This window comes from Lynx canadensis, chromosome C1 (genome assembly GCF_007474595.2).
Source record: "Lynx canadensis isolate LIC74 chromosome C1, mLynCan4.pri.v2, whole genome shotgun sequence".
Classification (NCBI taxonomy): Eukaryota; Metazoa; Chordata; class Mammalia; order Carnivora; family Felidae; genus Lynx; species Lynx canadensis.
Genome location: NC_044310.1, coordinates 95,821,360 through 95,846,817, shown reverse-complemented (window position 1 = coordinate 95,846,817; position 25,458 = coordinate 95,821,360). Strand labels below are relative to the sequence as shown.

Below are 25,458 nucleotides of genomic sequence, written 5' to 3'. Positions count from 1 at the left end.
GAGACAAGGAGGCTTTTGCATAGAACAATATTTTGTTTTCAGTTTTTCTTCCTCCCCCTTCCCCCAATTGTTAGCAGCTTGATGTGTCATTCTCCCCAGCAGGGGAGGGGGTGAATGGCTTGGGTTGTAAACTCTCTCCCCCAGCCTTCCTGTCCTTCTGGAGGGGCAGCTCAGCTGGGCTCTGGTTCAAGCTGGGTTCTGGTTCAGGGTCAGGTGGGCGGTTAAGGCTTGGCTGGTGTGCGAAGGCTGTCTGCTGTGTCTTCAGAGCTCATTCCTCCACTCTGGCTCTACCTGCAGGGACAGGCCGTCTTCTCCCTCCCGTTCCTGGGGGAGGTAGTCGTGACTTTGGGGCCCTAGAAAGAAAAGAGGTGAGCCTGTCTTCCTTACCTCATCCCCTAGCGCTGTCCCCTGCCTGGCCCAGCCATACCTGAGGTAGAGGGCCTGAGCTTGCTCAGACCTTGGAGTAAGTTCTGTCCCTGCTGCAGATCCAGTTTGGCAGGGAAGGGGCACCCGGTATACCCCCCGTTTTCTTTACAGAACTCCAGGAATCTGTAGGGTACAGGGACATTCACACACACAGCTGCACAGGCCTGGCTGAGGAGTGCCAGCAGACGCTCGTGGCTAAGCCTTGGTCCTACCACGTGGGCCTGCGCCTTTGGGCGAGTTGCTTATCCTCTGTCGGGTAATTTAAGTGGGGAATTGTGAGGAAGAACAGACCTGTGAATTAATTGAGCCACAAGAAGGTGCTCAATAGAGCTACACCTGCCCCAGGATGGGGGTTGTGGTCACCAAGAGGGATCATGGGGTAGGAATGCTCACACTTTCCAGTCAGGGTCATGGCCCAGGAGCAGCGGGTTGCCCACCACGATGAGCAAAGCCTTGGCCCGGGTCACAGCCACGTTGAACCTCTGAAAGGAAGGAGTGGTAGGGTCACGGGAGGGAAGGGCCTTAAGGAAGGAAGCATTCCTTCCACCCGCCAGGTCTCAAACCTTGGGGTTCTTAAGGAAACCCAGGTTGAAGTCCAGATCCAGCTGCACAAAGCTCTGGCTGCTCCGCACGGTGGAGATGAGAATGACGCTGCGCTCTTGGCCTTGGAACTCTTCTACGGAGCCCACCTGGAGGGCGAGACACAGGGCCTGCAGCGGGGGCTCGGGAAGCAGACACACACCCTGCCTTATGGAGCTCCCGATCCAACGAGCTCCAAGGCAAGGCCGATGCCAGCACCGGGCATTTGTCACAGGGGAGGGAGTGAGCGTCCTGATAGGAGAGAACGGGAGGATGCCCTGGAAGCTTAAGGCTGGATCCAGTTAAAGGGGTGCGGGCTAAAATTCTTCTAAGCAAAGAAAACGCGCTTGCAAGGACACAGGAACTCCGAGCAGTGGTTCTCAAACTTCCCTAAAGACAGTCACTAAACACTTGTTAAAGATATACAACCCAGACTTCCTAAATTGGAATCTCCAAGGGAGAAGCCTTTAAATCTTAGAGCACTGGTTTTCAACCGCGGCTGCACGTTAGATCACCTGAGGAGCCATAAAAAATACCGATGCCCTGGCTCTGCCCCCAGATAGCTGTGTTCACTGGCCGGGTGGGGCTCTGGCACCGGTGGTGCTAGAAGCTTTCCAGGTGATTCTTATCTGCAGCCAGTGTTGAGAACCACCACCTGAGTCAAAGCACTGACTGACTCAGAGGGTGGGAATGGTGAGCTGTGACACTATCACATGACAGGTCAGGCAGGCAGGGAGTTTGGACTTTATCCGTAGGGCACAGGCCTCAAACCAGCCTGATCAAAAGCATCAAGAATCCGGTGTGGTGTTTCCTGGTCCCGCCCCAGATAGACAAGCCAGGATCTGCAGGAGTGAGGCCTGGGGGGAGCCCCACTGGGTCTTAGGCAGCGAAGGCAGGGCGGGGCAGTAACACAGGCTGGAGTGCCTGAGGAGCTCTCTGGAAGCAGGGGAAGCGCGGGGACACCAAAGGCAGGGAGCAAATGTGAAACGGTGGTGTCACCTTTAAGTCTTTGATGTCATCCAGTCCCCGAAGCTCCTTGTCAAGTTTGGTGATGCAATAACGGATTTTTTCCACCTGGAAGATGAGGACAGGTGCCTTTCTCTCATGCCATTACCCCAGTGTAAGAGGGAGCCAGGCAGGAGACCGGGGAGCTGGGGGGCAGAGAGGGAGGGACAACTGACCTCTGAGCTCGTCTGACAGGGCTAGCAGAGACCTGAGCTTCTAGAACCTCCACCTAATGGTCTGGCTATGAAGGGGGTACCTTCGGTAGCGGGGGGGGGGGGGTCCCACCCTCGAGAGGAACTGAGGGGCCTGACCTGCTTCCGGTAGGGAGAGATGACGCCCACGCTTCGGGGGCTCAGGCGGGCTTTGCCCTTCTTCGAGGAGGGGGCCAGGAGCAGCTTCAGGTAGGAGGTCACTGTGGCAGCCTCTTCAGGGTTGAAGAATGATGGGCTGTTACCCTCACGCTCGTCCTTGCCCATTACGCCGTGAAAGATGATGGGAAAGCCCTGGATACGGGGTCGGGGGAAACCTTCAGCCAGGCCTCCCTTCCCTCCCACCCCAAACCCACCCAGGGAATGCGGGATCCCAGGCCAAGGTGAAAGCCCGTGGCTTCCACTCAGAGGCTCCTACTACCTTGCACCTTCGGTAGGAGGGAAGGTGGGGTACAGGGGTGGCAGCCTGACCCTGCCGGGTTCAGCCTCACCTGTCGAGGCAGACCCTCCCATCGGCAGAAGCGCTCTCGGTCCACGACGTCGGCACAGGCCTGCAATTCCCCATCATAATAGAGTCGGTTGGGAATGTCCAGTATGGTGGGGTGAGACCTGGGAGGCAAGAGGAGGAAGGAAGAGCAAGACCAGGGGCCAGGTTACTTCTGCCCTGCCCTTGGGGACCCATGATCCACCTGCTCTGGGTCCACACATCCTCTTGCCACCCGCCCAAGTGGACGGTGGACTCCTTGATCTACAGCGTGCTGCTAGGCACTGTTCACTGCACCAAATGTGCACAGAACCAAATGTGCTTCCTGAGCGCATGTGGTCCGTAGGCCAGGCAGATTTAAAAGGAAAAAAAAAAAAAAAACCAAACACGCAAGAAATGGGGAGGTTCTCAAGTTTCAATTTTGCCAAGGAAGGATGGTACAAAAACAACCATCACCTACTACTGCCATTATTTGATGAGATAATGTGTTAAATCTAAAAACAGAAGTAATAACAATAGATTGAACTCCCAGTGGACTTATCTAAGGAACTCCTAAGAACTTAGGAATTCATCATTAGGTACATGAATTCATTGAGTAAAGCAAGTATACTTTTTGATTTGAGTAACAATTAGCTTTTTGAAAAACTATATCGTCTCTATTTTTCTCATTTCTCCTTGGACTGCCTCGACCCTTCATCTGGGACCCACACCAGACACATCCCAGTGTCTGGGAACCATGGACAATCCCCCGATACACAGATAAGCAAAATGCTCAAGAGCGAAGTCAGTTGCAAAGTCAGAGCCAATGAGTAGCGGTGATGGGGCTGGAATGGAGATCACCGACCTTCCAGATCATAGTCTTCCTGCATCACACAGCCTCTGAGCAACAGGACTGCAGGATGGAGCCTCCAGCGGGGGCTGCACAGAGTGGGTGAAGGCACAGATTGCAGGCGAGGTGAAGGTGCGGGAGTACCTGTAGTTGCGCAGCAGCTTGGTTATGAACTGGGGGTTATAGCCATTGGAGCCCTTCTTGTACAGGGCGTTGTAGGTCAGCAGCCGCTCCAGCAGGGAGTACCCCAGGCCATGCTTCTGGGTCAGCGGGGAGCGCAGCACGGGCCCCAGCTGCCTAGGGTCTCCTGCCAGCACCAGCTGCCCTCCTGGATTGTCTGTTTCCTTGACTTCCATCAGCCCTGAGAGGCAGGGTGCCGTGGGAGAAAGGTGAGCGGTGGGACCCCCCAACCCCATGCAGGGTGGCACGCACGCAGCCCACCCTGAACCCCTCACCTGCTATGGCCACCAGACTCTCGGGCTCCATGGAGTGGCCGGCCTCATCGATGAAGATGTGTGTGAAGTGATCGATGGGAAACTGAGCTGAGACCAACCTGGGAGGCGTCAGGCCAAGCAGGGGTCATATCTGGGCACCCGACTAGCAAACCTGAAAGCCCACCCAAACCGGCCCCTCACCCCACTGCCAGGCACCACTCTTCCCCATCTCTCCAGCCCGCTACTTCCTTACTTATACACATGATTAAGAGACACACACTTCCCACCTGCTGGCCGTGATGAGGGTGGTAATTAAGACACGATACTCCTGCAGCTTCTTCTTGGCGGGAAACACATAATCCCCTTTCTTCGCATCCCAGTTGCAGCAGGGCTGCGGGGTGTTAAGAGAGAGGAGGAAATCAGCTGGCTCTGTCCATCCTCACCCTCACTCTGGCTCTGGGCCCCCCAGGCAGTTTTCTTTCCCTCTCTCACTTCCCACACAGGGAAACAGACGACCAAACAGGGGTTCTGACCCATCCAAGCTCACGCAGCGAGTATCCGAATCCAGGTCTAGTTTCCTGGCCCTGAGCATCTACCCCGAGCAGCCCAGCACCTGCCCTCCCCTGGCTCTCCACACTTCTCCAGGTACCTTGATGTCCTCGGGCACCATGCGAATGTCCCTGCTGGGGGCCAGGAGGCGGTAGATGGAGCTGGGCAGGTGGACCCGGAGCCGCTGGCAGAGAAGGTCAGCTCCTGAGTTGGACGGAGCGCAGGCCAGGATGTGGGCTTTGGGCAAGTGCTTCACCACCTGGGGTGGGGACAAGCACAGTGTGGGAAGCAGCTTCTCTGGCTCCAGGGGGAGGGATGGGGGAGAGACTCGGTTGTGACTCAGGTTGGCACAGGGTGGCATTTGTCTCCCGGACCTGAGGGAAGCAGGGACACAAAAGGCGAGTTTTGACCCCCCCAACCCTCTGCTAGTCCAAGTAAGCACTTCACTGCTGGAAAACTGGCACAGTAAAGATTCAGAGTCTACGGTGGCTGAAACATGATTGGTGACTCCAAGAGTCACGCGGGACCCCACCCTGCACAACGATGTTCGAATGCCACACAGACCATTGACGCCAGCCCAGGGGCAATCAGGAAGCTGGAGGCACCCGGAATCTGGGCACTGCTTGGTCCCTGGGGGAGTCAGCACCGGCCCCAGGTCTATGCTCAGGCCCCACCTGCTTAATGGCTTCCACCAGGGTGACAGTCTTGCCAGTGCCTGGAGGCCCAAAGATAATGTAGGGGGCTGGACGGGTGGTGCCCATAACGATGTTCTTCATGGCCTGCAGCTGCTCAGGGTTTGACTCCAGACTGCGGTCATACAGCCTGGCAGACGAACCAGAAACATGACGTCACCTGGTGTCCCGGAGGCCTCCCTGACTCCAGCTCCCACGCCCCACACCCCAAGTGGCCCCCCTTACACCCATGCCCAGTCTCACTTGAGCTTCACATCTGAGGGCAGCAGCGGAACCCCACGGGAGGCCACAGGAAAGAGCATGGGCCACAGCAGCCAGCGCCCCGTCAGCTCCAGGGCACGGTGTTGCACCCGCAGGGGCTGGCGGTTGAAGGTGAAGTTCACCTTGAAGGTCAGCCCATCCACAAAGCGGCTCAGGAGGCTTTAGGAAGGGAGGAGGAAGGAAAAGCTCCAGTAAGAGGGCAAGGACTCTTTGCATCTACTCTGGCTCCACTCTCTTTTCAAGACAGCCATGCAATCCCTCCAGGAGAAGCTACTGAGGCATCTCAGGGTCCCCCTGAAGAAAAGCTTCCTGCTCAATCCCTGGGGTCCCACTGGTCTCAGGGAGAAACAAATCAGCTCCTCTGGCCTAAGAAACATTTGTAGACCCTTCTAGCAGCTCATGGTTCCCCCAACACCCACCTCATGGAAAAGCTCAGCTTGACACGGTCCAATTCCACCTTGTGTACAAAGCCCTTGTAGGTGACGGGGTCCTCCTGATGTGTCTCAGAGGACAAAAGTGCAAACAGGTGGTCACCCCGTAGCACTGAGGGGCGGCTCTCGGTCACTCCGGGAACCTACGGGGGGTGGACACAAGCAAGCTTCTATCCCCAGGGATGGCTACTGGAGGACCCCTAGGTCTCCAGACCGCCTGTGAGGGACAAGGATTGAGCGTTGTCCTTCTATCCCAAGACCCAGGGAGCTTTGCTTCTTTCCTCTCCCGCCTGACAGGGCAAAAGTCGGGATGAGCAAGGAGACAGTCTGCCCGAGGTGCACAGAGATAGCTGAGCCCAGCAGTCCTGGAAACTCTCCAGGACACGATTCTCAGCCCATCCGTGTGCCCTCTTGGCCAGCTCAGTTCCCGCTCTGCCCTTGAATCCTTGTTCAAAACTCAGTTCCTGCAGGAATCGTTCCTTGATTGCCCCCCACCCCCTTCTCTCTCACCAGCTGCCCTCCTCAGCACTTGCATGCAGGAATTCTGGGCCTGTGGGTACAACACTCAGCATCTGACATCTGGAAAGGGATCTAGGCCAGCTCTGTGCTTTTCAGATAAGGCAACAAAGGCCCAGAGAGAGCAAGGGACTTGCCCAAGGCCACACAACTAGTGGTAGCAACGTCTAGACTAAAACCCAGGTCCTCCCCATCAGCCTGCTCTGACACCTGTTTTGGGCTCTCTGCTCCTACTGAGCCCCCTGGGGGCAGGAACAGCATTCTACTCTCAGGCTGGCTGACTCGAGCCCACCCTCCCCACGCAGGATCCGAGCCCTGACCTCCAGTGTGAGCAGTCTGGGGTTCTGGTCTACGGGGTCCCAGGTCATGGGCACCGACTCCAGGTCGTAGTGCCGGATGTCATGCTCCATCTGCAGCTCCTCCAGGTGCAGCAGCAGCCGGAGCTTCACCTCGTAATTTCTCCACTGCAGGGCTGTCTCGAGCTGGGCCCTGGCGGTGATGGTTGGGCAGGCAGGAGGGGGCAGGGACAGGACGGGTCAGGCAACCCCCGCACCCAGGAGCATCCACCCTCTCCCATCCTCTGGGACTATGAAAGCACCAGGAATCAGGGAGGACCAGAAGGGCAGAGAGGTGGGTGGGGGGTCAGAGGCCTCAGAGAATGGAATCCTGGCTCTCCCTCCTTCCGACGCCCCTGCCCCCACCTCAGATTTGACGTAGCATTTATACCATGGATTCTGGGGCCTGGAACATTCTCCCCGCTAAGCTAACTCCTATGCTTACACCCTCACCTCATTCATGTGTCATTGTCTGCTCAATGTCACCTTCTCAAAGAGGGCAGCACTAACTGCCCTCTGCAAGACAGCACAACCCTTCCCCTTCCCTGAAAGTTTAGCTTTGGTAGGGTTCTTCACAGCACTCGTCGCTACATGAAACTATAAGATAAATGCTCATTTCTCCCTACGGCAATGAGCAAGGCCCTCATGTGAAGAATTCAAGCACCTTGAACGGTGCGCAGCACGAGGTGCGTGCTCTGTACGGGAACGAAGGGAGGGGGCATGGGAGGCTGAGGACAGAGGGATGGGGCGGGGGAGGGGGGTGGAGAGACACAGAAAGCAGCATGAGGTGGGGCAGAAGGGTGTCTCTTACTTGATCTCAGCAATCTCCTTTGGGGCAGTGAAGATACTTGTCCCCTGAAGAAGGATGGGGAGCAGCTGCCGGAGGCGAGGCGGTGGGTAGTATGTCCCCAGCGCCATGCTCAGCTCCAGGTCATAGCCCTTAGCGCTGCAGGAGCCAGGGAAGAAGAGTGGTCACAAATTCAGAGATCCCTCCCCTTCAGAGAGGTGGAGAAGGCTCCTCCCTGGAAGATGCCCGAAGCCCTTCCACAAACTATTGCTGAAGGGGGCCGGCAGATTTTGTACAAGGAGGCAGAACTCACTACCCCATGAGGATGCTCACCCCAAGGCCGGACCATTCTCATTTCTGGAAAGTACTATTCATGGAAACTTCCAAAAGTCACATATGTAACACCCATATGTGTAAAAAATATGGATATAAAAAAATACATGCTCATTAGAGAAAAATAAGTGGGTAAATACATAACATCTGGGGATAACCAATAACTTTTTGATAGCTAAACTTCCAGGTTTCTGTCAATTTGTATTACATACATACAGTTTTAACAAAAAGAGCACAATTGCCTATCGTTCGCTTTTCTAGCTCAGTATTTCATAAACACCTAGCCATGCCACACAGAATATAAGATTCTATTCATATGAGGGGCGCCTGGGTGGCTCAGTCGGTTAAGTGTCGGACTTTGGCTCAGGTCATGATCTCACAGTTCGTGGGATCGAGCCCCACATCAGGCTCTCTGCTATCAGTGCAAAGCCTGCTTTGGATCCTCTGTCCTCTCTCTGCCCCTCCCCTGCTTGCACCCTCTCTCTCAAAAATAAATAAACATTAAAAAAAATTCTCTTCATATGAAATATCTGAATAGGGAAATCTATGGAGACAGAAAGCAGAGTGGTTGCTTAAGGCTGAGAGGGAGGGATGTCCAGGTGGCTCAGTAGGTTAAGCATCCGACTTGATTTCGGCTCAGGTCATGATCTCACGGTTTGTGAGATGGGGCCCCGAGTTGGGCTTTGTGCTGACAGCATGGAGCCTGCTTGGGATTTTCTCTCTCCCTTTCTCTCTGCCCCTCCTCTGCTTGCACACACTCTTATTCTCTCTCTCAAAATAAATAAACCTTAAAAAAAAAAAAAAAAAAAAAGGCTAGGGGGCACCTGGGTGGCTCAGTCGGTTGAGTGTCCAACTTTGGCCCAGGTCAAGAACTCACTGCTTGTGAGTTTGAGCTCCGTGTCCGGCTCTGTGCTGACAGCTCAGAGCCTGGAGCCTGTTTCAGATTCTGTCTCTGTCTCTCTGCTCCTCCCCTGCTCACGCATTCACTCTCCCTCTCTCTGTCCCTCAAATACAAACAAACATTAAAAAAAAAAAGGCTGGGAGGGAATGAGGAGCAAAAGGGTATGGGCTCCTTTTTGGGTAATGAAGTGTTCTAACCGGATCGTGGTGGTGGTTGCCCATATCTGTGAATATACTGAGAACCTGAATAGTACGGTATGTGAATTATCTCAAAAAAAGCTGTAAAAAAGACAGAGAGAGAGGTCTACACAGGCTGCCTGACAATCTATCATACAATCAAAAATGTTTAACATTTTTTTCAGGCTCACCTGCAACTTCCTTCCCGAACAGAAAAAAATCTCTGAGGCCCAGAGGAGTTATGAACTCAGTTAGGAAAGGGGGCCCTGGTTCTGGCTCTGTGCTCTTCCCCAAGGCTCCCACCCTCATGCAGGGCACCCCAAACTGGACCGGGTTGGAGAGGAAAGGAGTTACCGGTCAGGTCTCTCTCCTTCCTCTATCCGGCTGGTCACTACAGGGTTTCCAGTGATCCGGGTCCGCTTGAAGGGAGTCGTGGGCTTCAGCTGTGCAGCCAGGGGACTGTGGGCAACAGCAGCCAAGAAGCGGGCAATGTAGAAAGTGCCAGCTCCTTCCGAACCTGGCTCCCCAGGTCCCAGCAGCTCCCAGAGCACCGTGGCCGGGAAGTAGCCCACAAAGCTGGTCTTGCAGTGGACCTGGAGCTCGTAGCACTCGCCTGCAGGAGGACGGATGAGTGAGAGAGGACAGGGAGGGACCTTCCCACCAGCACCCTGCCTGCACACTCCCCCAGCAGCCACATCCCGGGGCAGGAGCCCTGACACAGCAACCCTTACCAGGGCAAGCCCCCGTCCACTAAAGGCTCTTTCCCGTGGAAACCCGCTCACCAGGGCCCAGTGGGCAGGGCAGCTCCTGGTCTCCATTGTAGAAGGCAAACTGGGGGGTCCGGCAGAGTGGGAAGAGATGAGTGAGGGTGACAGGCTGGGTTCCTCCATTCCGAAGCCTCAGGGTCAGCACCTCCTTGCGGTTCAAATCCAGGCGGATAAGGAGCTGCCCATCTCGGGCTTCATGGGGCCCCTGGACTTCCACGTCCACCCCATGTTTCCCGTGAAGATACTCAGCCCTGGGGAGAGTGGGAGTCAAGGGGGGGCTGGGACAGGAAGGGCCTAGACAGGGGAGGCTGGCGAAGTGCCAGCGGAGCTCAGGAACCCCACCGCCTCTCCCCAGACCAACTAGCTCCTTCCCTACCCCTTCCCCCACTCCTTGAAGGAGGGGGCCTTACCCCAACCTGAGGCAACCCCCTCTTCTCTCAGCCAGATGGCTTCCCCGACACCCTGACCCCTGTGTCCTTGCACCCTCTTTCACATGCACGTGCATGCACACATACAGACACACACCTGTCGTAAAAGATCTTGGCTAGCAGTGACTTGTGGTGTTTGCTGATGTCTGACCCCACCTTCACTCTCCTTTTTTCTGGGAACCACACGTCGGCCCAGCGGTCGAGTCTGAAGAACCTGACCCGAGTCTTGGTGACGTAGGCCAGATTTGCAATCTTCATTCCATACAGCATGGAGGAGAAGCCAGGGGCAGGGGTCCCAAAGCTGCCGGAAGCAGAGGAGACTGGGAAGTGAGGGAAGGCAGGGCAGCTCAACGGGGAAGGCAGGAGGGCAGGGTGTCTGTGGGTCGCTCTATGTGGGACACACCAGCCCTGCTGCGCAACAGGACAGGACCCAGGGACAGAGACTCAGGCTGGGGGGTGGGGGTGGGGTCACAGGAATTGTTAATGTTTTAAGGGAATTCAATAGGACTTCCCAAGACAAAATACGACTGTTTTAAACAGCAAGTTGTGGACTATGTGTTTTGGAGGAGAACAGCCCAGTCATGGGCTAGTGATTTGGAGGACTAAGGGAAAAGAGAGAAAGAAACGAAGATTTTTTTGGGGGGGAAAACTATTTGGGACAGAAAAAGAGATACAAATGACGTGGCAGAAAGAGCTAAGGTTAAGGGGAAGCCAAATAAGTTGATTCAGAGGGGGTGGATCTGGGGTCCTGCCTGATGGTGAGGAAGGAGAGAGGGGTCAGAGAGAGCACAGGTGTCCAGGGTGTGTGGGCAAGGTGGCTGATCAGACAGCAGTTTCCACCCGAAGTCAAAGGGTGCAGGTGGATGGAACCCAAGCAGGAAGGGAAAGGATCCTTCTCCAGAGATCAAATAGCTTGGTTTTGTGCCTAGAGAAGGTGAAGACAGGGAAAACTGGTCAGAAGGTCAATAACCTCAAAGTCCAGTGCCTGGAATTTAGTTTAGTCAACTCGACACTTACAGAGACCTGTTATGTGCCACACACTGCGCTAGAAGCCGGGGGTTCAATGAGGTAAGAGCCCGGCACAGACTGAACGCGTCAATCCTGGCGTCCTGCCGGGGGCGCGGCCAAGGAGGTTTCCAGGGCAGCCTGGGGCCAAGGAGGGGCACCGAGCCAGGCTGTCCCAGGACAGCGGTCAGAACGAGTCCTGGAGAGTGAACGGTGTCTACCAGGCACAACAGGGAGCCAAAGGGTAAGCCAAGGTGGAGGGGCGTGCAAGGACAAGAGCTGGGGGTGCAGGGCAACCTCCCACTCGGCCACCAGCTGGGTCTCCACTTCTCGGAGCCTCACTTTCCTCCCCTACAAAATGGGGGCAATGAAAACTTACCTCGGTGGGGGGGGGGGTTGTTATGAGGGTTACATGGAGACGGGCACTGCAGTGTCCACTTAGCCCAGTGCTTGGCACATAAGGAGATCTCCGTAAGGTGTGCTATGATTAGTATCACACACAGTCTGGTTGTGCTACAGTGAAGTGTGGGACAGGGGTGATGGGAGGCAGCAGAGATGGACAGGCACCAGGTCACGCAGTGTTGCATGCCAGGCCAGGAAGCCTAGACTTGACCCTGAAGGCTAGCGGTCTTCCTCTACTGGCACCCAGGAGCCGGGGACACCCCCACACGTGACATACTCCAGATCTGGACGGCTGACCACCCTCCCTCAATGCGTCGTAGGGAATGAAAGCAAATCCTAGCTCATAAGAACCATGGTAATCCCTATTTAACTATTAAGGCTGGATCAGCACAGTCACTCACTGGCGTGTAACGAGATCATTTATGGTCTGGACAATTCCCTGGTGCCCCCTGCCTGTCACTCTGCCCCTCTCCCTCCTCACCCCAAGCAAATGAGAGTGATACTATTCACAAGACTGTGAATCAGCTCTGATTTGTTTTAAAAAGGTAATAAATCATTTGAGAACATAACAGAAAATGCTCAGTAAATGCCACCTACTATTATTAGTATTCGTATTAGTAGTAATAGTAGGACTAACAGTAGCAGTGGTAGTAGGAGTAGTAACAACTTACTTTCAGCCCACAGCAGAGGCTACACTGTGGTTACAGAAGCCCCGAGGCTGGTGGGTTTTAAGCAGGGGAGTGGCAAGATCATATTTGCATTTCAGATGACTCTGGCATCAGGATTGGAGGATGGATTTGCTGGAGGCAAGACTGTAGGCAGGGACACCAGTTAGAAAAAGGCCATTGTAACAGTCCAATTAAAAGATGACAAGGGCCTGAATGAGGTGGTGGAAAGGACGGAAGAGGGGGCCAGATCTGATAATACTTAGGATGTAAAGTTAGCAGAATCTGGTGGCGGACAGGAGGGGGAATGGAAGCTGGGAAGAGGGAGGAGTCCAGGACAAAACTCAGATCAATGGCTTGGCTTCCAGAACCATTTCTGAGATAGGAGGTAAAGGCAGGAGGAGGAGGAGGAGGAGGAGGTTGGAGGGAGGACCATGACATTTGTATTTGGTATGTTCAGTTCGAGATTCCTGTGGTCCAGAGGCAGCTGGCTCCATGAGTTGGAAACTGAGAACTCAGGCCAAAGTCAAGCCTGAGTCTAGCCTGATATTCTGGAGTCCTCAGGTGGTAGTTATAACCATGGAAGTGTCTGGAATCTCCCCAGGGAGTGTGACTAGTCTGAGAAGAGCTGAGACCAGGACAACCCAGGGAGGAAGACAAAACAGAGAAGGAAGCCCCGAGAGAGGGAGGAGAATCAGAAGGAAATCTCAAAACCAGGCATCAGGCTCAAACACTGCCAGGAGGTCCAGTCATAAAGGGACCGAAATCAGGAGGAGTCACTGTCATCCACCAGGGCCCCTTGCTCGGTAGGTTCCACAGATCGAGCACAGACTCAAATGCCAACAGAAGCCAGGCTCCCCAGGCATCTTTGATACCCGAGCACCTGTATAGTACCATTTTTGAGCCATCGGTGTTAAGGACTCACGTCCCTCATAACTCCACTTAAGAAGACAACAGTGGAGGGGCACCTGGATGGCTCAGTCGTTAAAGCATCCGACTCTGGCTCGGGTCATGATCTCACGGTTTGTGAGTTCGAGCCCCTCGTCGGGCTCTGTGCTGACAGACAGCTCAGGGCCTGGAGCCGGCTTCAGATTCCTTGTCTCCCTCTCTCTCTCTGTCCCTCCCCTGCTCACTCTGTCTCTCTCTCTCTTAAAAATAAAAAAAAAAAAAAAAAATTAAAAAAAAGAATTTAAAAAAATTAAAAAAAAAATTAAAAAAAAAAAAACCAAAAAGGAAGACAACAGTGGAGATGCCTTGAAATGCAGCCAGCTCTCAGGGTAGTGCTGGAGAGGAAACAGGGCTCTGAGACAGCCGAACAAACCCAAGAGTGCATGCCCTGTCCAGAGGGGGTAACTGCTAATCTCCATCGTCTCCAGACAGATGTGGCCAGCAGGGGACAGAGGCCCAAGATGGCCAGCGTCCGACCTTTAAAAGAAGGCCAGATCAAAATTTTCACGTGAAATCTATTTTTGGAAACTTCTGCCTGGGCACATTGGCAGAAGGAACTCAACTCTGCAAGTTTCGCAACTTCTGCCATGGGTACTACCACCTAAGTGTTTTCTCACATTATGCCCCAGGACTATTACCACTACCCAAACTCACCTCTCCCTGGTCTAAGGTGACAGCCATAATGAAAACAATTTTTTTCCAACCAGAAACTTAGTACGTAGCCGTTGGAAAAAAGTCCTAGTTCTTATATTATGCGTCTAAGTCACCTAGATTTCTAGGAAAAGAGATCAAGACTTCAGTAGAAAAACTGAATAGTGACCTTACAGAACACATCGAGATGACCAGATGAAAAGATGTTCTAAAAGCAGAGAAATTGCAGATTAAAGTCAAAACGAAGGACTGTTTTATTTCGATCAGACTGACAACAGTGGAAAACAGCCATAACATGGATCGCTGTTGTGTGTATGTGGAGAAGGGGACTCTCACACAGTGCTCCTGGAAAGGTGAAATATGACAACCTTTTGGAAAAACAATCTGGTGAGGACTCCTAACATCTCTGAAACACAGGTATTTAACTCAGCAACTGCAGTTCTGGGAATGTATCCCATGGAAAGGAAAGTACCTGTGTTTAAAGACATGTGCAAGGATGCTTACTGCAGAGATATTCACAGGGGCCGAGAGCTGGAAACAAAAACATGCCCATCAATAGGGAGACGTTAACACATTGTCAACACCCACAGCATGGAAAATACTAGGCAGCAATGAAAAAGAACGCACCACACCCACACAGACGGCTACAATTTAAAAGGCTGACAACACCAAGTGTTGACAAGGATAAGGACAGACCAGAACACTCATGCATTGTCAGCTGGAGTATGAACTGGTACGATCACTTCAGAAAAAGGTCTGTTTTGCAAAACACTAAACATATGCTGCAATATTCTGATTTCAAATGAAAAGAATATTATGTGTGCAAAAAAAATGCACTAAAAAAAATGCAACTATAGGGGCACCTGGCTGGCTCAGGTGGTTAAGCATGTGACTCTTGATTTTGGCTCAGGTCATGATCTCAAGGTTTGAGTTCAAGCCCTGCATCGGGCTCTGTGCTGACAGCGGGAAGCCTGCTTGCGATTTTCTCTCGTTTCTCTGTGCCACTCCCTCCACTCGCACACTCGCTTGCTTGCTCTCTCAAAATAAACAAACATTTAAAAAGATTAAACTTAATTTAAAAATGCAAGTATAGGGGCGCCTGGGTGGCTGGGTCGGTTAAGCATCTGACTCTCAGTTTCAGCTCAGGTCACGGTCTTGCAGTTTCATGAGTTCGAGCCCGACATCGGGCTGTGCGCTGCTTGGGCTTCTCTCTCTGCCCCTCCCCTGCTCACGCTGTCTCTGGCTCTCTCAAAATAAATAAATAAACTTAAAAAAAAAAAAAAAGAACTATATAATATCTAGTATAGATCTAGCACTGGTATTTATTAAAAAATACTTGCTGGGAGAATGAGTGAAAGAAGTATCAAACGATTCCAGACTATTCTTTTATTAAAAAACGAAGGAGGGGACATTGCACTAAACCGCCGGCTGGCACACAGCACTGCTGTGCAGGGGCCTGTAACATTACATGTCAGGTTGCATACACGGTCCACACGTGGACATGTATAATTATATAATGATATATATTATTATAGGTCTAATATATATATAATTTATATAAACGTTTACATATTTTATACATACTGTCCAAACTTGGAGACACATGTAATAATATATAAATATACATATATATACATGTAATATAATAAACATAGAAATAAACATAGAAATAAACATATATAAAGGAAGGTAGATAGTGGCAAGGAAGTAAAATGCATGAAGACCTGGTCACACCACTTTTATTTATTCATTTAATCATCCATTCATTCACTAGTGTTTGTTTACTTTTGAGAGAGAGCACAAGAGTGGGAGAGGGGCAGAGGAAGAGAGAGAGAGAGAGAGAGAGAGAGAGAGAGAGAGAGAGGGAGAGAACCTCAAGCAGGCTCCGCACCTTCAGCGTGGCCCCACGAACTGTGAGATCATGATCTAAGCTGAAGTCAGATGGCTGTGTATATTTGGAGTTGTTAGTTGTAAGCAAAAAGAATAAATTATGGCTGATTTAAGTGATAAAAGCTAGTTACCAATAAATTGCTGGGAAGGTGAGAAACGGGCTCAGGAAACAGGAACTAGGGAAGGCGGAGCAGCCTAACCCCAGACAAGGTCACAACAGAGGACCAGTCCAGAAGACTTTGCTGCCAACCACCAAAAAAGGAAGTTAAGCAACTTGCCTAAGATTTAAAAATAACAATAAACGTATATTTACCCTGTGACCCAGCAATGCTCCTCCTAGGTATATCCCCAAGCCAAAGGTACAAGGATGTTCCCAGCGATTTTATTCAAAATAGCCCCAAACAGGGGCACCTGGCTGGCTCGGATGAAAGAGCATGTGACTTTTCTTGATCTCGGGGTCGTGAGTTTGTTACTTAAATACAAAATTAAAAAAAAAAGAAATAGCCCCAAACTGAAAACAACAGCCATGAACAGGAGAATGGATAAACAAACTGATTTGTATTCAGATGAAGAATACTACTCAGGGGCGCCTGGGTGGCTCAGTCGGTTAGGCGTCCGACTTCAGCTTGGGTTACGATCTCACGGTTTGTGGGTTTGAGCCCGCGTTGAACTCTGTGCTGACAGCTCGGAGCCTGGAGCCTGCTTTGGATTCTGTGTCTCATTCTCTCTCTGTCTCTCCCCCACTTGTGCTCTGTCTCTCAAAAATAAATAAATGTAAAAAAAAAAAAATTAAAAAAAATATCACTCAGTGATAAAAAGCTGCCATACACAAGACATGGATGAATCTCAAAAACATTATGCTGAAGGGCGTCTGGCTGGCTCAGTTGGTAGAGCAGTAGACTATCTCGGGGTTGTGAGTTTGTGCGCCACATTTCGGGTACAGTTTACTTAAAACAAACAAAACATGCTGAGTGAAACATGGCGTTCAGAAGAGTGCATACCTCCTGATTCCCTTAAATGAAGTTCCAGACAGGCACAGTCTCAAAAAACATCAGAGTGGTGGGTACCTCTGGGTGGGGTAAGGGTGAGGACGAACTAGGAAAGATGGAGGAAATGTGGGGGTGATGTCATGTTCTGTGTCTCGATAGGGACTACACACAGTGCATGGAAAGGTAGAGTTAAAATGTGTCTACTTAAAAAAAATTTTTTTAATGGTTATTTATTTTTGAGAGAGAGAGAGAGAGAGAGAGTGTGCACAGAGCAGGGGCAGAGAGAGAGGGAGACACAGAATCTGAAGCAGGATCCAGGCTCTGAGCTGTCAGAGAACTCACAAGTCATGAGGTCATGACCTGAGCCAAAGTCAGACGCTTAACCAACTGACCCACTCAGGTGCCCCCAATGTGTCCACTTCTATCTAGAAGTTACACTTAATTTTTGAACACCTACAGTTAGTAATAATCATGTAGACGTGTTTGGTGTAAGTTGCACTGAAGTCTGTAACTTACTTCGAAATGCATCGAAAACACCAAGATGGACCAATGGGCAGATGTACAAAATACTAACTAAGAAATCTAGGGGGTGCCTGGGTGGCTCAGTCAGTTGAGACTCTGACTCTTCATTTCGGCTCAAGTCATGATCCTAGGGTTATGGGATCGAGCCCCGTGTCTGGCTATGCGCTGAGCACAGAGCCTGCTTAAGATTCTCTCACCCCCTCTGTCCCTCTCCCCTGCTCACACACTCTCTCTCTCTAAAAAAAAAAAAAAAAAAAAAAAAAAAAATCTAGGTGAGAGTATATGGGTATTCACTGTACAATTATTTCAACTTTTGTGTTTGAAGTCTGTCATAATAAAATGTTGGGAACGCCATGATCGGGAATGACTTCCGTGATGTTTTGTTGAGTAAGAAAGCAGGATGTTGAAAACGCATATAACATGATCCTTTTAAAATAAAACAACCCAAAAAACACCCCAGTTGATAGCTGAGTGTCCTGAGTGTGGGGCAGAATGTGGAACGGAGTTGGGATGCTGATATAGAGAGGGACCCACAATAAACAAGGATATAGTGTAACGATCCCATGGGGGCCAACTGACATAGGTGGGATGGAAGTATGGGTGCATACAGAGATAAGTGACAGGGTGGTCATCCAAAGCATAAAAAAACTTTCAAACACAAATATCCAACATAGAACATTAAGGGCCCTTACTCCCTCCTATCAGCTTAACTGCTTGATGTGTATTTTTCCAGACTTTTTTCTATACATACGAAAACTTTTTAAGCACTCAAGTGTTTTGTTTGCTGCACATACTCTCCTGCAACAGACCTCTTCACCACCATGGACTTCCTTCCTGGACATTTTACCAAGTCACCTCCCTCTTTTGGATGGCTGCAAAGGATAGCATAGTAGGAATGCAGGGGGCGTGTTTAACTGTTTGTCCAGCGATAGTTCGGTGCCTATAATGCTTGGCTTTTTCAAAGGTTACATACAATAACCACCCATGCACAAAAATTCTTGTACTAGTCGGTGATTTATGGGACAAATGCCTTCAAATAAACTTCTGGGTCAAACAGAATGACTCTTCACAACTTTGGCAAGTTCTGCCAAATTGTCCTCTTTTTTTTTTTTTTTTAAGTTTATTTATTTGTTTTGAGAGAGAGAGAAAGTGCGCGCACACGCGAGTGGCAGGGGCGGGAGCGAGAGGGCAGGTGGAGGGGCAGAGAGAGAGGGAGAGAGAGAATCCCAAGCAGCTGTCAGTGCAAAGTCCAATGCGGGGCTTGATCTCACAACGATGAGATCGTGACCTGAGCCGAAATCAAAAGCCCGATGCTTAACCGACTGAGCCACCCAGGTGCCCCAACTTTTCCCCTAAACAGGTTGTACAAATTTAATGTTAATCACTAAAAATTTGAGAATACCCTTTTTCCAGACCCTGACATCAGAAATCTTCAATCTTTTCGATTACTGACAATCTGATAAACAAAAAAAATGATATCTTGCTTAAATAGCATTCCCCTCATCACTAACACAGTCAAGGATCTTTCCTTCTGTTTATCAGTCATTTGTGTTTCTTCCCCTAAACCAGCAGGAGTTATTACCAAACACAAGTCGGATCACGGCCCCCCTTTATGACTGCACAGTCTACAAGATGAAGTCTAATCTTTTAACAAGGCACATACGGATCTTCTGTATAACTGGGATAATGCAAACACAGTTAATTAACACCATCAACAACAGGAAAAGTTTACTGAGCACTTCCTGTGTGCTGTTTGAAGTACCCGTAAGCATTATCTCATTTAATCCTCACAACAACGTAGCAACTATCATCACCCCATTTTAGAGAAGAAACTGAGGCACAGGTTCTGACGTCAATCCTTCCTTAAGTGTATGTCAGCCCTTCCCACTGTATCACTGTCACTCCTCTCTAGACTTTCCTGCCACTGTGGACATCTTTGGTCTGTAACGCCCTGACCTTGGCCCCTGCTATTTGTTTAGTGAACAATAACTAATCTTTTTAGATGCAGTGCAGGAAAGTCTCATGGCTAGAAGAATGGTATTTCAGAACATACTATCAAATTTGGCAGCCATCTTAAAGGGACATCTAGTTCTGTGTTTTACAAACTGTGGGTTGCAACTCTCATTAGTGGGTCAAGACCAGGATTTTTAGAAAATTGGAGTGGAACAGAATAAAAACATCAGAGGGCAGGGAGTGAGGCTATATACGGTTTCCAGGGTATGCATTGTTCCATGAAAGCTGTGTCCCAGGCTCCCAACTAAAATGTATTCTTTATTGTGGATAGAAGTCTAAACACACAGCCTTTCTCCATGCCAGAGACAGAACGATCTTTCCAAAACCCCTAATCCATCAGTCTCCTACTTGGAAACAATCTGTGCTTTCCTATTTCTGTTAAGATTAAAAAGTAAACAAACAAACAAAAGACTCTCCGCAGCTGGCAAGGTCCTGCCCCATCTAGTCCCTGCCTCCCTCTGGCCTCCCGTCAGGGCCACTGAGTTCACCCTAAGCCCTTAGGGTGCTACTCCCTCTGGGTCTGGAATGCTGTCCCCTTGCCCCTTAACATCTGTGAACTCCCGTTTATCTTTCAAGATTCTGTTTAAACATGACTTTCTCCCAGAAACCTCTGATTCCGAGGTTGGGTGTCCAAGTTACATACTCTCAGAGTACCGGACCTTTTGTTCTAAGCACTTATCACAAAAGTAATTAAATAATTATGTTTCATCTCCACCTCCTTCCTTAGGCTCCTTCTGCATCCACAGCGACTCACACTGTTTTGCTTTGCTCACAGGAGGCATTCGGCCAAAATTTGTTGAAGAAAAGAATGAGTCTCCTGCCTAAGGCAAGAGCAGTCTTCTCTTGAAACTTTTCCTGACATCAGTAGTTCCTCTTAACCATCACTGTACTAATGACAGCTACCACTTCCAAAGCCCATGCAACATGCTACACATGGTAAGGGCTTTACCTGTGATAGCTCATTCTGGCCTCACACACAGCCCTGAGAGAAAGGCATTCTTTTACACGCGTTACAAGAAAATTTAGATAGTTGCTCAAAATTCAATGCAACTCCGGGCGCCTGGGTGGCTCAGTGAAGCGTCTGACATCAGCTCAGCCCATGATCTCAGGGCCCGTGGGTTCGAGCCCCGCGTCAGGCTCTGTGCTGAGAGTTCAGAGTATGGAGCCCTGTTTCTCCCTCTCTCTCTCTCTGCCCCTCTCCCACTCACACTCTGTGTCTCTCTCTCTCAAAAATAAACATTAAAAAAAAATGCAAACTCGTGAATGGCCAACCAGGATTTGAACTCCAGCTATCCAAACACTCTCCCAGCCCCTAAGGTACTGTATTACATGTTTGTCTACACATCTGCCACCCCCACTAGACTGTGATTACAGGCAGGAACCGAGGCACAGGCACAAGCAGAGCCTCGTTAAGTATGTTTTGCTAAATAACGAATGATGGGAAAAGGCCAAAGTTAGCAGTAGAGGATGCAACATCCTGAAATACCCTAGCTGGAAGGGATGCACCCCTCCCAGTGTAGGAAGGCTCCCTAGAATTCCGTGTGTGTGTGTGTGTGTGTGTGTGCGCGCGTGCGCGCGCGTGTGTGACTTGCAATAGCTCTCTGGTGGCCCATTCTCTTGTAGATCAACTGTACTTACTAATTCAATTCCACTCCTCCAGCACTTACAGAGCATCTGTTACATCCCTGGCTCTATGCTGGGGACTGAGGAAGGTGCAAACGTGAGGAAAAGCCTATCCCCGCCTTCAGATCAGGGAAGCTGGTCGCACACTAGCTCCAACGCAAGGCAGTGCAATGGGGCTATAACCTGGCTGTGAACAATGAGCTCTGAGAGCCCAGAGGAAGAAGCCATGAATTCCCACTGGGAAGATGAGGGCTGATGTCACAGCATTCCTGTCTGGGTTTAAAGGATGTGTAAGAAAGTTCTCTATAATCGTAATAGAAATCTCCACCTGGTATGGAGAGGGTGAGGGGAACATGTTGAATGAAGCTAGCCCAGCCTTCTGAAGTGACAGGGAAGCATAATCCTCTCCACCTTGACAGACTTCAAAATATTCAAGGATTACTGCCTTGTTCTCTCCAATGTTTTTTTCAAGGCAAACATTTCTCAGGTTTTTTGTTTTTGTCTTTTTTTTTTTTTTAAGTAATCTCTACCCCCAATGTGGGGCTCGAACTCACGACCCTGAGATCAAGAGCGCCATCCTCCGCTGAATGAGCCTGCCAGGCCCCCCCTCAGTCTTTGACTGGGTTTCGTGATAGAATACGAATCAGCACGTAAACTGTTTCCCTCCCCCTCCTCACTGTCAATCCTTCAAGGCCAAGGTCAGTGTCCTTCTCCATTGAATTCCCTACTAACTACAGGAGCGTTCTTATTTGCATAAGAAAACACCAAATTCCCTAATAATTCCAGAGGAACGGTATCTTATTTGCATAAAAAACAAGTGCACATAGTAAAAATTACTTTTGAAATCCCTTAAATTCACCCATAATGTGCTTTATATGTGGTTTTCTGTACGCAGTCTGACAGAACATCTTCCCCAGTACTGGAACATACTGTGTAGCTTTCGTTGAGAGCTGACAGAGACCCTCTCCTTGACCAAACTTCAGTGGGGCTCCTCTGAACCCTATTCTCAATTAGGCCTCTACCTTGCCCCCCACCTCTTAATATGTCTTTGGTAGTTTTCCATCCACTGACCCCCTCACTCGGCTGACAACTACCAATTCCCGGCTGTCTTTGCCGTGTTGGGAGTAGAGCACTCTCTCCCCTACTACAGTAACTCTACTGCAATAGTTCTTCCATAAAGTCTTTCCTACCGGTCTAACAAGCATCCAAATACATTCCTTCAGAGCCCAAAGTAGCTGGCTTGTGTTCAGAGGCACCTGTACTTGTGTTGGGGAACACAGGTGAAAGCACGGATGTGGCTTGTTGATAATGCCTCTCAATAGTACCTGCTCTTTGCTTACTTCTCTTTGACATGTTTCCTAGTTCTATTATACTCCGCGCGTTATTTTACCATCTATGCTAGTATTCTGTATGATGCATACTGCATGCCTATCAAAGCCTCTCGTTCCCTGGCATCTTGTACTGTTCATCTTTCCATTCCCCAAAGCCCAGCACGGGGTGAGGGCATAAAACAGGTCCTAACCGCTGACCCTTCCTCAGATGTTGCTGGAGCCTGTTCATGTCCCTCTTAAAATGGGACATTTCATTATTGATTTAAACAAACAACCCAGATGTGATCTGGAGAGTCACTATTTCGTCCCCCCCCCCCCCAAACCATACTTTTCTTAACACAGTCTAACACTTCTTGGACTCTTTTGGCAGCCATACCGGCCTTTTGGTCTGTTGAAACCCACAGCCTTTTTCAGGAGGTGTGTTAGGAAGCCGAAATCCCCACCACCCCGCATGTATTTGTGTAAGTCTTCACATTTATCCCTGTTAAACTGTGTTCCGGCCCAAGGCTGCAGCCTGTTGATAGGTGTTTCTGAAGCACAATTCTGTGGTCTGCCAGAACGAAGCGTATGGTTTTCACTTCGATAGCAACAGGGGGGCCCAAACAGCCTGCAGCCACAGGGTGAGAAAGGCCTCCAGGAGGCTGGCCCTGGGTCTCCATGGAGAAGCCACAGGTGCTAATGGAGGTTTGGTGCGTATATAGTTTGAGCCCTTTTCTTCTTTGCCGAGCTGCCGGAGATTCTCCCTCCCACACTGGGTCTCCTCGGCTCCCCGGGATAGCGGACCCCCTCGGCAAGCAGCCCCTCGGCGGCGGGGCGGGGGTCCCCGCAGAGCCCGCGCCAGGGCCGGCCGCCAGCCGCAAGCAGCTCCCTCCCGCGGTCCCGCGATGCCTGGGCCCCCTCTCGCGCTCCCCTCCCCCAGGCCGAGCGCCCCCCCTCCCCCGCCCCCGCGAGCGGCGCGTGGGCGCGGGACCCCGCTCCCCGCCAGGGCCCGGGCCGCGGGGGGCGCGGGCTGCGCGGGCGGTTCTGCGCCGGGACTGGGCGCAGGGGCCCTGCCGGGCAGAGCGGGCGGGCTCCGGGCGGCGCTGGCGGGGCGTGGGCACGGCGCGGGAGGGGAGGTCTGCGCCGCCCCGGGACCGGCTTGCGCCACTGGGGGAGCTGCGTCCCTCCGCGCCCCGGGGCGGGAAGGGTGGCCCCGCGGCGAGGGGTCGTGGCGGCGAGCTGGGCCCGCGAATCTGGGCCGGGGACTGGGCCGGCCCGTACCTGATCTTGAAATCCCAGTTATAAACGGTCCGCAGCCGCTCGCGATCTGTCTCCATGTCCAGTCCCCGAACGACCAGGAAACTCTCGAAGCACTGGCCCGTCTCCCGGAGCTGCCGGCAGCTGAACTTACTGGGCATCGCGGCGGCGGCTGCGGCTGCGGCCCAGGCAGGAGGGTCCGTGGAAATGAAACTGAAAGTCGCCGCCGCGGATGTAAGTTGGCGGCCCTAGGATGAGGGTGCAGCAGGGGGAAGCCCCCTAACTCTGACCCTCTGATCTTGCAGGCTCCCTTCTCCCCACCAGGCTTCCCTCCTCGGTTCTTTTCCTACCTGAGTCTTCCCTTCGGTCTCTCCGTCCAATCCCCTCCCCCTCCTCCCATTAACTCTTTCCTAAGGAGTCTGACCCCTCCCTCAGGGCCCTCCCCTTACCCCAAGCTCCCTCCCCTGGCTTCGAGCCAGAATCTGAACGTGGCTACCGCCTGGGGCCCCCTGAGCAGCCCAGGGAGACTTCCGAGCCTCAGCTAGGGCTACTCCCACGCCCCCCCCCCCCCCCCCAGAGCCTCGGGACTTATTGAAAAGCAGGAGAGCAAAGGGCAGGGGCTGGGACCTGGGTTGGCTGCAGCTGGACTGGGGCAGCTCATCCAGCACCTCCCCCAGACTGCTAGGGACAGAAATCAGTACGGAAGCGAGCGGCACGCCCCCCTCCCCCATTCTCCCTCCTCGAGCTTTCAGACGCAGGGAGGAAGGCATAAGAGCCAAAGAAGTTCGGGGGGGTGGGGGGTGGTGGGGAAGAACCAAGTGTCTCTGAGATAAAGGTGTGTACGTGTGGGAGGGAGGGACAAGGGGCTCCGCCAGCACGGAACAGTCATTACTTTTCTCAGCCACACAGGTTTCGTTTTAGGGGAAAGGCTGGTGATCCCTGCCCTTGAGCCACACATATTTGGGCACTTAATTGCATTCCAGTCTGTATTGCTCTTTAATTGTTACTCGTATATAAGCAAGGGTTGCCCCACTCATCAAAATATCAGCCTGAGAGCAAGAGACTGGTCTCTTACGCAATAAATGGTTAATAGCTACAGCATCAGTACCAGGAAGAGAAGTAATAGACTAGCGTGCTTCAGAAGACAATTAAGACAAACTAAAGGGGGTGGGGCTCCCACAACAAACATAAAACAAACCTCTGCATCTACTTATGCTCCCTAATAACAAAAACACACCAACTAGAATGGGGCAAAGAACATAAAAAGTTATGTAAAAAAAATTCTTTAAAAAAATATACCAGTTACAAAAATATTAAAGGTAGTGTTGTTCTGCAAAGTAATTCCCTGTAGGAGGCCACGCATTCAACATAACCTAGTGTGAGGAAAGTCCAGAACCCAGGTCATGCTCCAGCTGGGCTACTCTTGTACCTGCCCCCAGGCCAATAACCAACTATCACCAGGAATAACAGATTTTAGCAACAGGAAATGCAAAGTTGGTGGGAACCAAAGCTAAGAGGAAGAGGAAAAACTGGGCAGGGGAAATTGCTTAAGAATTTATGTCTTAGAAATTGTGCAAAGTAGAGGGAAACACTAGTAAAATCGCTGATTTCTCCACCTTTTTTCTCCACAATTACCTGGTGAGGTCTGACAGTAGCTAAGAGTGAACCTCTTAAAATCACCATGTTAACTTACCATTTCAAAAACCTCCCATCCACCACACCCACACTGATGTTTGGTTCCATGCTGATGAGTAAATCTAAGTCCCCATTATTCCTGGATTTCTAACACCACCGCCCCTCCCCACACACCACCCCCCCCAAACCTTAGGCCAATCTCCTAGATGTTATCAAAACATGTAAACAGCTGTAGTATAGTACCAACCTGATAAAAATATGTTATGTGGCCTTGGTTACAATGGAACCTCTCTAAACCAGTTTCATCTAGAAAAATACATTTCACATGGAGTTGTAATTGTTACCACATATGGCTGTCTAGATGTCTAGAATGGTCCTCCTTCCCGGTCTCACTTCCTTGAAACTT

General features: G+C 51.0%; 1 protein-coding gene across 8 annotated transcripts; it reads right to left on the bottom strand.

Annotated features, from left to right (window-relative positions):
- Positions 1–13: 13 nt before the first annotated feature.
- MOV10 (Mov10 RISC complex RNA helicase) lies at positions 14–24,163 on the bottom strand. 8 transcript variants are annotated; one of them, XM_030324639.1, is made up of 21 exons: positions 24,045–24,163; positions 23,442–23,630; positions 10,240–10,462; positions 9,730–9,862; positions 9,302–9,560; positions 7,562–7,696; positions 6,736–6,904; positions 5,888–6,042; positions 5,451–5,627; positions 5,190–5,337; positions 4,616–4,774; positions 4,254–4,357; positions 3,988–4,085; positions 3,677–3,893; positions 2,711–2,828; positions 2,322–2,513; positions 2,005–2,079; positions 990–1,115; positions 820–908; positions 428–549; positions 14–353 (listed from the first exon to the last, which is right to left on the bottom strand). In XM_030324639.1, the coding sequence occupies exons 1-21, from the start codon at positions 24,146–24,148 to the stop codon at positions 262–264; spliced, it is 3,084 nt and encodes a 1,027-aa protein (XP_030180499.1). In that variant the 5' UTR covers positions 24,149–24,163; the 3' UTR covers positions 14–261. The 8 variants fall into 8 exon arrangements, with proteins under 8 accessions (XP_030180499.1, XP_030180498.1, XP_030180500.1 ...); XM_030324638.1 differs by having other exon boundaries at positions 9,730–9,965; positions 10,240–10,443; XM_030324640.1 differs by having other exon boundaries at positions 9,730–9,965; positions 24,045–24,093.
- Between the last annotated feature and the right edge of the window lie 1,295 nt (positions 24,164–25,458).

Excerpts from the sequence above, each read along its gene's own strand:
- MOV10 (XM_030324638.1), bottom strand. The coding sequence starts at position 24,148 with ATGGGGGAGGGGGGCGTGCCGCTCGCTTCCGTACTGATTTCTGTCCCT. Across the intron at positions 9,966-10,239 it reads GCCAAGATCTTTTACGACAG|GGCTGAGTATCTTCACGGGA; the intron begins GTGTGTGTCTGT and ends CACTCTCCCCAG. Across the intron at positions 9,561-9,729 it reads GCCCTGCCCACTGGGCCCTG|GCGAGTGCTACGAGCTCCAG; the intron begins GTGAGCGGGTTT and ends GTCCTCCTGCAG.